This window comes from Filicampus tigris, chromosome 9 (assembly GCF_054856515.1).
Source record: "Filicampus tigris isolate MCC_2025a chromosome 9, RoL_Ftig_1.0, whole genome shotgun sequence".
In the NCBI taxonomy this organism is placed as follows: Eukaryota; Metazoa; Chordata; class Actinopteri; order Syngnathiformes; family Syngnathidae; genus Filicampus; species Filicampus tigris.
In genome coordinates, this window is record NC_141225.1 from 24,331,945 (window position 1) to 24,343,905 (window position 11,961).

The 11,961-nt window shown below is 40.4% G+C and overlaps 2 protein-coding genes across 4 annotated transcripts; one reads left to right on the forward strand and one right to left on the reverse strand.

Annotated features, from left to right (window-relative positions):
• Positions 1 to 361: 361 nt before the first annotated feature.
• LOC147142694 (uncharacterized) lies at positions 362 to 6,788 on the reverse strand. Of its 3 annotated transcripts, none has more exons than XM_086041765.1 (5): positions 6,733 to 6,788; positions 3,558 to 3,784; positions 2,788 to 3,083; positions 2,100 to 2,227; positions 362 to 738 (listed from the first exon to the last, which is right to left on the reverse strand). In XM_086041765.1, exons 1-5 carry the CDS (start codon positions 6,771 to 6,773, stop codon positions 561 to 563), a joined length of 870 nt encoding a protein of 289 aa, XP_085897891.1. In that variant the 5' UTR covers positions 6,774 to 6,788; the 3' UTR covers positions 362 to 560. The 3 variants fall into 3 exon arrangements, with proteins under 3 accessions (XP_085897891.1, XP_085897892.1, XP_085897890.1); XM_086041766.1 differs by lacking the exon at positions 6,733 to 6,788 and adding an exon at positions 5,979 to 6,112 and having other exon boundaries at positions 3,558 to 3,833; XM_086041764.1 differs by lacking the exon at positions 6,733 to 6,788 and adding an exon at positions 5,199 to 5,415 and having other exon boundaries at positions 3,558 to 3,833.
• Positions 6,789 to 8,517: 1,729 nt separating this feature from the next.
• On the forward strand, positions 8,518 to 11,891 carry LOC147142695 (ADP-ribosylation factor 4-like). Its single transcript, XM_086041767.1, has 6 exons — positions 8,518 to 9,000; positions 10,107 to 10,187; positions 10,283 to 10,392; positions 10,649 to 10,720; positions 10,792 to 10,914; positions 11,543 to 11,891. The coding sequence occupies exons 1-6, from the start codon at positions 8,934 to 8,936 to the stop codon at positions 11,630 to 11,632; spliced, it is 543 nt and encodes a 180-aa protein (XP_085897893.1). The 5' UTR covers positions 8,518 to 8,933; the 3' UTR covers positions 11,633 to 11,891.
• The last annotated feature ends 70 nt before the right edge of the window (positions 11,892 to 11,961 follow it).

An 11,961-nucleotide genomic window follows, 5' to 3' on the forward strand; every position in this document is an offset into this window, starting at 1 on the left:
TTGGTATTTTATTATTGATTTTCTTGTGAAATATGAATGTGAAATAGTAACACGGAATTTAAGCTCCCTATTGGACATGAATAAAAACTATATATTTGCAAAATATGTGACTTTAAGAAAAATTGTGCATTAACTTTTTAAATGTTTTATATAATTTGTAAAGAAAATTACATTTTATTTTAAATTATATATATATATATATGGATATATATATATATACATAATTCAAGAAAATGCAAGAAAGAGGTAGTATTAAAGTAAAATATTAAAAGTACTGTACCCTTTTTCTAAATGTGACTTCTCATAATCATGCGAACAAAATGAATCTCCTGATAGGAAATAAAACAATACACTTTCCAAACATTGCTCATGCTGTCTCTTTATTCTCTACTATTTGCTAACTACAAAAAAAAGCATAAAATATGATGCAAAGCATAACAAAAAAAGTGGGGTTACGGAGGGGATCAATCAGGTGTTTTGTATTGTGATTGTGACCCAATGGAGCAACAAGGCTTCAAATGGCACAAAAATGAAATAGGACAATCGTAATCACACACCATTTACCATTCAAATGATTTCTTTTTGCTCTTGCGCACTACTTTTTTGTTCTCGCGGGTCCTCGTCTTCTTTTTGGTGGTCTTTGCCGCCTGCCTTTGCTCGTAGGTGTCCTCCAGCAGGGTGCGACCTGTCAGCGAGTAGCGGATGTCGGACCACGTCAGCACCGAGCCTCTAGGCCAGCTTGCGTGAAAAGAAAGAAAAAAAAAAAGACATTTTATGGAAGTTGTCAGGTAAATGGCAGGGAACTTCTGGAAAAATGTTCGTTCCAAAAGAATGTTTCTAACCTCAGAAATTTGGAAGAAATACTTAATTTCTTCTCAAAAAATTGCTGAAATTCAGGTGAATTGCAGCATATTACTCTGAAATTTGTCAATATATTTCCAGAAACTCTCCATGGGAAATTTGGCCCAAAATGTCCTGTACATTTGTGAATTTCCGGTGACATTACGAGACATATAGCTTGTGAATTCCGGGAAACTTCAGAAACCCAAGGAATTAAGGCAGAAAATGTTGGTTAGTTTTCTGAATGTCCAGAGATTTGCTGAAATATTTTCACTGAATATTTGGTGGAAATTTTCCTTTGACTTTCTGGTAAATGTCTTGTAGGAAAACCAGCAGAAAATGTTGGGTAATTTTCTTCATTTCCAGGGATTTGTTGAAATATTTCCACGGGACATTTGGTGGAAAATTTCAAGTAAATTAGTAACTTCTTGTAGGAAATTTGGCAGAATTTTTTCAGTAGATTTCTGAATTTCCAGTGAAGTGGCAAAATATTGAGGGGAACCTTTCATTGGAACATGGAAAATTCCTGGCAAATCCCATAGAACATTTCCATCAGAAATTTGGGGGAAGAAAATTCAGACTTGAACGCCTTGAAAGGACAAGTGAAGTCCTTCAAGTTTTATGCAAGCAAGTCCCAAGTCCTGGAAAGAGCAACTTAATACTGACGTGTCAAAAAATTGGACTGTTAAAATGCTTTTTTTTTTTTTTGATTAACATATTTTTTAAAAATCAATATTGAATGTGCGAATATACCGTATGCTGTGACTGTGCAAGTCTGGATTTATGACTTTTCTACCCAAGTCTTGGCTTGACTTGGCTTGCTTGAAAATCAGCGGCGACTTGACATGATTTTCGCCACAGTAACTTGAGAATTGCTTAAAACTTGAAGGTACATGTACTTGAGACTTACTTGAGGTACTCGAGACTTTCTTCTGACTTGCACATTAGTGACTTCTTTGCACTTGCGGTTATCAATTGGGATTTATTTGGCCGATAGTAGCTGCTTTAACGATGACCTTTGCCGAGTGACAGAAATATTAACAAAGTGTTGTAAAGCAGTCAAATGTAATTCACGTGACGTGTAATTCATATCTTTATTGTTGTAAGCATTAAGGGACCAAAGAAGAAGTTCTTGTATTCATTATAACCGATTAATTGGTTATCGGTTGTATTCTGCCAAATATCGGAAACTGCATTGGCATATAAAATGTTTTTTTTTTTTTTTTTAAAAAACATATCGGTCACGACACAGGTCTTACCCGTATCTTGGCGGGGTCATGTAGTTGAGGATGGCGTTGTATGAAAGCGGGTAATCCCACATCTGCAGGTCTGTCACCTGACCGTCCACTCCCGACATGGCGATCACAGGCTCGCCTGACCACACATACTGAACACACGCGCATGCGCGCACGCACGAAAGGTCTTTCTCAGTCGCTTTGGTACATTTCTCAGGTCGGACTTGAAAATTGTCAATACTAACCGCCAAATGGTACCGGTTGGGGAACACTTCACGAAAGTGGGAATTAGAAATCGACAATAACGGTCATCAAAACCTGAGCGGCGTTTTACATCAGGACATCTCTCTCCAGAGTACGCTTTCCATATTAACAACAAGCAAATTGTCGATTGCTGAACAAACAGATAGATTGATGGATGGTAGACGGATAAACGGATGGTGAGATACAGCAGACCGGGGCTCTCGTCAATCCTGTTCCTCCAGGGCCGGCGTCCTTCCTGTTTTCAATCCCTCCCTGCTGCAACAAACACCTGCTTCAAATCACCCGTATCGATTTTCAGTTTCTGCAGACCTTGCTGACGATCGGACTCTCTATCTGTTGTTGCAGCGGGGAGGGATGGAAACCAGGCAGGACACCGGCCCTCGGCGAACGGGATTGAAGAGCCCCTCCGTGGACTGGCGGATGGACAAATGGACAAATGGACAGACACCTTGCTGGGTGCTATCTTCCTGACGCTCATGTAGGCTCCGCTGAAGACCTGCGCGACTCCTCTGACAGTGTCCACGGTGAGGCACAGTCTGGTCCAAAGGTCGTCCTTGGTCCCAGGCCACATCCTCACGTTGGCCGTCAGGCTCACTCTCCAGAACATGGAGCTCCAGGACAGCAGGTAGCTGCCGTCATAATTCGAGGAGAGCGTCACGGGGGCTCGGCTGGACGGGCTGAGGGTGAAGATGTTGCGGGATGACGTTTGGCCGTCCAACAGGTAGCGCAGACACACCGTCACACCTACGGGGTAGGGGTAGGCTCAGTACGGAGAGCAGACCGAGCAATGGACGGACAAATGGAAGACGGATCAACAGATGGACGGATGGTAACCGGATAAACGGAAGTAGATGGGATTCTAGACAGCGAGGCACCGTAGACGCTGGATGGATTGATCGGTGGGTGGATGGATGAGGGCTGGACGAACGGCTGAGGGTTGAAATTGGAAGACTGAGAGAAAGGTGGATGGATTCAAGAACAGAAGATGTTGAGATCGATCAATGCCGCATGTGATGGATGAAGAGACGGATAGACGGATGGTCGGAGAGATGCGTTTGATGGGGTTGTAGATGGACGGGCAGATGATGGAGGATAGATTGCCGGATGAAAGGATGCTCGGACGGATAGGTAGACGATCCGCGAGAAACGGAGCGATGGATTAAAAGGGTGGAGCGACGGCGAGAGACACGGGTGTATTGAGAGACGGATTATGCTCACCTTTAGTGGGGGCCTCCGTAGTCCAGCTAGGGTAGGACGTGGTTGGATAGGCGCTGCTTGGGTAGGACCGGCTTGCGGTGGCCTTTGTCGGGTAGGCCCCGGTCCGGTCGGCCCGGGAGCGATCGGCTCCGGTCGGGTAGGCCCCGGTCCGCTCGGCCCGAGCGTTGTTTTTGCGGAAAGCGAAGTAAGGCGGGTAGAAGGACGCTCCTGCTTCTCCTCCTCCTCCGCTGTTAGAAGACAACGTGATCATCTTTCCGTTTAAATTGGATGGCGCAGCTGCACAGCAAAAGAGGAAAATGAAAAAAGAAAGCTTCATATTTTGTGCCATCGCATGTCGCTAGGCAGGATTTGAGATGCGGTTGATGAGTGGGGACGTAATCTAAACGCAACGGAAGTTGTGAAGTCAAGAATCAGTTTGGACCAAGCAATTTGACGGGACAACTTGTGACTTTGCACTTTATGTGTGACTCTAAACCGATCATTTGGCCTACCTCGGCGGTCAGTGGTTAACCTAACATTAATTACTGTGGGTTGTCAGAAAGTTAGCATCGCAAAAATGAACACATTTCCATGAATAACGTTTGATTTGAAGTCTGAATGTTCGTCAGATTAAGGCAAAGGCAAGGAGAGATGCCCAGATTTGGAGAAACTTTGCGACGGAAATTTGGCAGAAACTTTTCTCTGAGCAAACCGCTTAGGTTGTTTGGTATACCGCTACTAGTAAAGTACCATGATACTTCACCGTCAAAAACAATACCATTTTTTTTAAGTTCCGGTACTTGAGCTTCGTGGCGACTGTGTCGTTGAAAGGAAAAAAAAAAAAAAAAAAAAAAAAAGCCAGAGTGACCTCTGGAAATCTGCTTACTCAGCCGATACACACGCCATAAAACCTTTGGGCTCTATGCCGGCTGGTTAAGTTCACCTCACTTCCCTTTTTTGAAGCGGTTCAGCCGTTTTAATGCAAATAGTCATGAAACTGATTTCCAATCTCAGCTCGTTTAAATTCAGTGGCAGTTGAAGTTTACTGTCAAACCAAACCGAGAACAACAAGAATGACCTTGTGTATTTCAAGCAACCGCATAGCTTCAGCTTTGGCTAACCAGTCCTTTTCGCTCAATGCCACAAACAATGCAAAAGTCCATAGACGGGCTAATTCATAACATTGACGTTGCTGCATCCGAGCACAATGTGTAGACAAACAATAGACACGGGCATATATTCTTTATCATCTGCGAAGAATGGCTACTATTACATTGGCGTACAATGGAGTGACTGTCTACAAGACGGATATCCATATATCTGTATTATACTGCCCCCCATGTGGCCAAAGTCTGCACACCGGATGGAGCGGCACAATGTCCATTGAGTTGAAGCAAAAAATGTGGTTAAAAGTGGAATATTTGACATTCTATTTAATGCTGTCGTTCGTCGCTGTGAAATTTCCTCGCTTCTCTTCTTTTGTCGCATGGCAAAATGTGACAATATCAGAGAGCCAAAGGAACGAGGTCCGTCTTATCTTCGCACTTGGAAAAAGACTTACCGGTACATCCATCCATCACCCAAACCGCTTATCCAAATATCATTGAATACATGGAATTCATTTTCATGAACGAATTCATCTCGGTGTTCTTCTAACAGTACCTGTGGTCCACATCTCCACGATTTCTTGTTTGCTGGAACTGGCAGACGCTTCTGTGACGGCCATCATCATCATCATCATCATCATCATCATCATTTTGCCAATCTTCATCTTGATGCACACACACACACACACACGCTGTATCCGCGGAACGTCTCCCTTCTCTGACACTGTACAGTCTAGTGAGCGTGTGGCCGTCCGTGTGTGTGTGTGTATGCAATCACAGACACACTTTCACTTCCTGCTCGGTTAAGTTTCGTTTCTCCGTGTTCACATCCCCTTTACCGTGTACACGCACACACAAATTGGATGAATGGGCGGACAGATCGATATGAGATATTGTTGATACAAAAAAAATCGACACACCCCTGTTCAAATGCCTTTTTTTTTTTTGTTTTTGTTTCGTTATGCAAAAAAAATGAGACCAAGACGAATTACGCAAAAATAAATAAATAAATAAATCACTCGCTTAATGATCTTTAACCTGCGCAACTCAAATGAAAGAAAATGAAACATTTTCAAGAGGGGAAGCAAATCCAAACAACTGAGATTTACACAAGTGTGCTCAGTCAGTCTAATAATTGGGTGTGTGGCAATCACGCTTCGAACTGATTCTCGATTTTCACTCCATTGTATCCAATTATTTACAATTCATGCGGCTGTCGCCGTGTGTGTGTGTGTGTGTGTGTGTTGCCAGGAAGGAGCCTCTTTCTTTCTGGTAGAGTGTGTGTACATTCACAAGCCACTGGGTCCTTATTAGGAAAAGAATGCTGCACACTCACAAGAACTTTGGACCAGATCAGCGATTCCAAAACAGAGATCATCAGGGGTGCCGCGAGAATGGTCATTTCTGAACTAAAAATCGCGTAGCTTTTTTTCCATCTTCCTATAACAGAAACATATAGCGACGAGAAGAACTATGAAATGTTCTTCCACTAGATGGCAGAATGTACAATTAACTTGTGTAGTCACCTGTTGCCAATCATACAACGGAATACGCAAAACGTTCCATAAGTGATCGCATTTTTCAACTGCAATTTTTTTACGGAATCAATGTGATAAAAAACAAAAGTCTATTTCGATTCAAAGACTGTTCTAATAGATTTCTTTGATCCTTGAAGACGATTCTTTTCCTGTAAAATACAAAAGTTGAACGACCAAATTTGGCTTTGTTTTTATCTTGTTTTATTTTTATATGTTGGATTTTTCCAATGAGCCGTAGAGCTCATTTTTAAAGTAAAACTACGTCAAAGTCCGTCTATGCGACAGTGACTCTCCTCTAGGTTTTGCTGCACAATGAGCAGAGGTCAGCTGTCAACAGGAAGTAAGTAAAAATGAGTTAACTGAGTTAATTTTTTTAGTGCATTATAAGATTTTAATGAATCTCCATAGTTTAATGCTTTAACTTCGACAGCCCTGGTTTTCATAGAACCCTATAAAATGGTATTATCAAAAAACACACAGCAATGACAAATTTTGATCAGAGATTTTGCGCCGATTCAATGGACAGTGTGCTGCTCCGTCTAGTGTGCATACCTAATCCACCTCGGGGCAGTTTTCTCCAGGCAGACGGACATACATGGAGACGACGTGGTCACTCCTTCGCAGAGGATATATCCCCGAGTATTGTTAGATTGTTTGTCGACATGTGCTGCTCCGCTTTTTGTGTTTACAGATATGAATATAAAACATGTGCCGTGAGCTTGTTTTGGAATGTAAAATATGTGCCTCTGTTCAATAAAGGTTGGGAATCCGCGCTAGAGAACTCTAGAAGAGGAAATGGAACAAACATACAGTAGCTTCTGCACTTAACACCGACAGTAACTATAAAAGCCCACTAGGTGGTAGCATGGATCTACAAACATTTCAAATATTGTTTTTAGACTGAAAAAAAAACGTTCATTTTTATGTTTGTATTGACAGTTAAGAGTGTTAGGATGTCATTTTAACTAAACCATACTACACTCACACTCACACACACACACACACACACACACACACAGATCAAAATTCGAATGCGTTATAAACAAAAAATATTTTCGTGTAAAATCGTAAATTTCTAGATTTCGCGCAATCTTGTTAACCAATTTGCACGTTCATGTTTGCCGGAGGTAAAAGAAATAACATATACCTCTAGATTTCTTTAGAGAACAGTGTCTGATTTTAAGGCCTTGCTTAGGCTGTACTCTGAAGGAAGTAGGAAACAAACATGATGTGCAAGTTACAGCTGTTTTGCTCCACGTGGAGGAAAACAGCTCGACGACTGCGACGTCAAGATTTTTTTTCAGGGCATGCGCGCGAAAATAAAAAAAAAAAACATTTTGAAGAACATAAACATTCGATTTTTGATTAAAATAATTAAATACATTTATTTCGTAAATTTTGAACGCGCTAAAAGTATTGGAAGTAAATATGAATATATACACGTAATAATATATATTCTTATAATATTCTTATGTTGGATGACAAATGCACACATTATGGAAGAAAATACACAAATAGAAGAAAGTAAATATCAATTCAATAGAAATACAGAAGTATCAACCATGAAAAACAAACATGTCTGATGAAAAATACAGAAATACTGAGAGGAATATGCACAAGTGATCAGAAAACAAATATTTGTTTTTAAAAAGACACATATTCCATAATACTGAAGTATCACACAAAATATGAACGAATATAGGTAAATGCACAAACATTGCAAGAAACTACACACATTTTAGAAGATAAAACACAAATATCAGATGAAAATATGCAAATATTGGACCAAATGCACTCATATGAGAAGAAAACAGCTATTCAATTTAAAAATACAGACATAATTGAGTAGAATACAGAAGTCTCACACATCATATGCACAAATATTAGAAGAAGATACATAATTATAGAAGCGAATACATGGGAATATTAGAAACCTACACAAATAGAAGAAACTACATACATGTAGGAATACACAAGTAGATTAAAAAAACACAAATATGAGTGGAAAATACATAAAAGTTAGACAAAATGGTTGAAAACAATAAATATAATACACATATTAGACAATGAATACATAAATATTTGACGAAAATACACGAAGGACAGATAACACTGGCCAACAACTATTCAGTAAATGTTTTAATCAGAGATGGAAGTAAACATCCTAGAGGGGGAAATTAACATCTTGCAAAAATGTATTTTGAATGACGCCATTGTTATTTGCTTTTTCTCTAAACGATGGATGAAATCGATTACAACCACAAATCGTCTTTTTAAAAATATATTGGAGATTTTCATTCAAAGACACACTTGTCTAACTTGTCTCAAATGGGGAAGCAGTTCGGCGGTTGTGACGTCGTACACAGATCCGCGGACGTGACGTCAAGAGACGTTCCAATCCGCTTTGAATTCTCGCGACCTTTTTCGACGCTCCTCCAACGGCCAACAAGCCAAAGTGGTTTGAAACCGCTTCGGTGGAAGCACGTGCATGATGTGCCGTCATGTCAACAAAGTCCAACTTCCGTCTCAGAGCGCTTCTTTGAAGCGGAAGTCGCGCCTCTCTTGCAACCTGTTGATGCTGTCGCCGTGGGCTCATCTGACATAGTCACACATGACATGCCATGAAATGAAATGACACACACAGTCACACACCCCCGTCCTTGCCTATAAAGGCACACACACCAAGACAAACGCTCATTCACAACAGAGCCAAAACACGGAGAGTTTAAGAAGAGGACACGCTGAGCACAACTATGGGCGTCTTCATTTCGCGACTTTTCGCCATGTTTACTGCCAAAACTCCCGCCAGGATTCTAATGGGTGAGTTCAAGATTGAGCCAGTTGTTCATTATTTATTATTATTTACTATTATTATTATTATTATTATTATTATTATTATAAGTAGTAGTGGCAATGTCATCATTTCTTGGTTTGTTTGTTTTGCTATTATTCTCATGTTAATATAATAATTATTAAAGGGGAACGCAAGACAAAAAAATCTTTGGAATACAGTAAACCCCCCTGCATCGCGGGGGGTTCGTTCCTGTAATAATTGAAATTCGTGAATCCGTGACATTGAAATACTTTATTTTTAATACTCCCTAGGGATGTTTTTATAGCATTTATGGCACTTCTTTTTTAAGGTCTTCACTTACTGATACCAGTACAAGTAGTAACTCCTTGAATACTCACCGATACCGACTACCGATACCTATAGTACTTTTGAAATATAAAATTTCATTTAAAAAAATGACAAAAAAAAATGAAGACCTTTCTTTCTGGAGCAGATGTTTCGCCGATGTGTCAAACTGGCGCAGTATAGTGCCAACTAATGCCGAGGAGGAGTTACTCAATGTCCGATTTTTTAAGTATCAGAAGCTGGTATCGGCCACCCACATGAGTACCCAATACCTTAAAATAATGTCCCAAAACCAATACCTGGAAATGGTACTCGCTCATTCTTATTTATATCCATCCATCCATTATCGATACCGCTTATCCTAGGGTCGTGGGGCGTGCTGGAGCCTATCCCAGGTGTCTTCGGGCAGTAGGCGGGGGACACCCTGAATTGGTTGCCGGGGCCGGGATCGAACCCAAGACCTCTGAACTGTGAGGTGGTAACCAGTTGACCACCGTGCCGCCTTCCTTATTTATAGTCAAGTCAAATTTATTTATATAGCCCTTAATCACAGGAAAGTCTCAAAGGGCTTCACATATGCACCAGATCATATACACGACATCCCCTGATCTTAACCCCCAGGAGGGCAAGGAAAAACAAAAAAAAAATGAACATTTATACAGTGCAGGCAGGAACATCTTAAAAGTGATCATCAAAGTAATAATGTCGATTTTGAGTTGATTCTTTTGAACATATTTGTACTTTTAAGGCAACTAACAATGTTGTGTTTTGGTTTTGTGTGTCACAGTGGGTCTGGATGCTGCCGGTAAAACAACTTTGCTGTACAGGTTGAAGCTATCTGAGGTGGTCACCACCATCCCCACTGTGGGTCAGTAAAAAAAAAAAAAGTAAAAAAATAAAATAAAATTTGGAAAATTGTAAAGTGAAAAAAAAAAAAATCAAGTGGGGTTGTTTTACGTGCAGGATTTAACGTGGAAACAGTTGAATATAAAAACGTCTCCTTCACTGTTTGGGATGTCGGTGGGCAAACTGTCATCAGACCGCTATGGAGACACTACTACACAAACACTAATGTAAGTACACGCTATTACATGCTAGGACGCAGATGTATACTAATGTACATGCGCTACGCACAACGACGCAAAATGTCTGCAGACCACTTTCGAAACACTACAAAAAAAGAAAATCATTGTTAAGTACACAATGCTGCACAAACATCAAATAAGTAACTTGCAGGAGGTAACAACACACAAGTGTGTGTATTTGGATGAACAAAGACCTTGATTTCCATGAATTATTTTTTGTAAACGTCAACAAATGTTTGTTCAGGGTGTCATCTTCGTGGTGGACAGCAACGACCCTCAGAGGCTCAAAGAGGCTGCTGGAGAGCTGCACGGGATTGTGAGTCATCAATCAATCAATCAATAATCCAAAGTCCTATGGATGTATTTCATCTGATAAATGTTTGACAGCTGGAAGAGGACCAGCTGAGGAAGGCGGCGCTGCTGGTGTTTGCCAACAAGCAGGACCTCCCTCAAGCCATGACTGTCAGTCAAGTCAGCGAGGGGCTGCGCCTGTCGGGGGTCGCGCAGCCGGTAGGTGACACTTTACATGTGACCCACCACATGCATCTCTCTTTTTTTTTTCTTCATAGAATCCAATTTATGATTTGAATTGATGTTTTGTCCTCTTGGCTTACCGATTGAATAAATGGCGAAACATATATGTAAACATCATACATTTGACATAATTGATAACTTCACAGCCATGTTATTACTGTAAGCAGTGCACTTCAGCGATGACACCATTTGAACTACCAAAACAATTTGATTAAAAGTTAAAAAAAAAAACATCAACATCAAAATTAACACTTTCATGCACAGTGGTCACCACAGTGGACAGCTATTTAAAAGTTGCTTTCGCCCATATTAATTAATCCCCAAAATATATTTATATTTTAAATAATTACATTAAATCATAATTAATGCATGAAAGGGTTAAAATATTTGTTAAAATTTCGATGAGTTAATATAGGCGAAAGCAACTTTTAAATAGCTGTCCACTGTAGTGACCACTGTGCACGAAAGGGTTAATCTATAAAATCAATCGCCCAGACCTTCCTGTACTCTAATGCTTGATGACTTCCAAGTTGTCCTCATTCTGAACCATACAAGTGTAAAAAGAAGTTCATCACTGTATGTGTGTGTGTGTGTGGGCGTGTAGTATTATGTTCAAGCATCCTGCGCGGTGAGCGGGTCAGGTCTGGTCGAAGGTCTGGATTGGCTCTCGAAGGAGATCCTGAAGCAGGTTTAGCTGATGCGTTGTGCGTCCCACCTCACCAACATGGCGGCTGCACACCAGCGAAGCACAAAGAGAGAAGAAAAACGCTTTTACATGTTTTTGCTCATAAGAAATGGTTCTGGTGATATTATGGTTATATATTTATATTATTATATTGGAAAAATGGGTTCTGATTTAAGGATTGATCAAATCGTTCTGTTTTATTACATGGCAAATGTTTGATTAGCTGTACATACTGTTTTTATCCTCAATAAAGTGGCTGTAGGGGGGACCAATTTGTGTCTATTTTATTTTTGGAAACACTATGTGATCTTTATTAGTTGTAATTAATTTGCCATAAA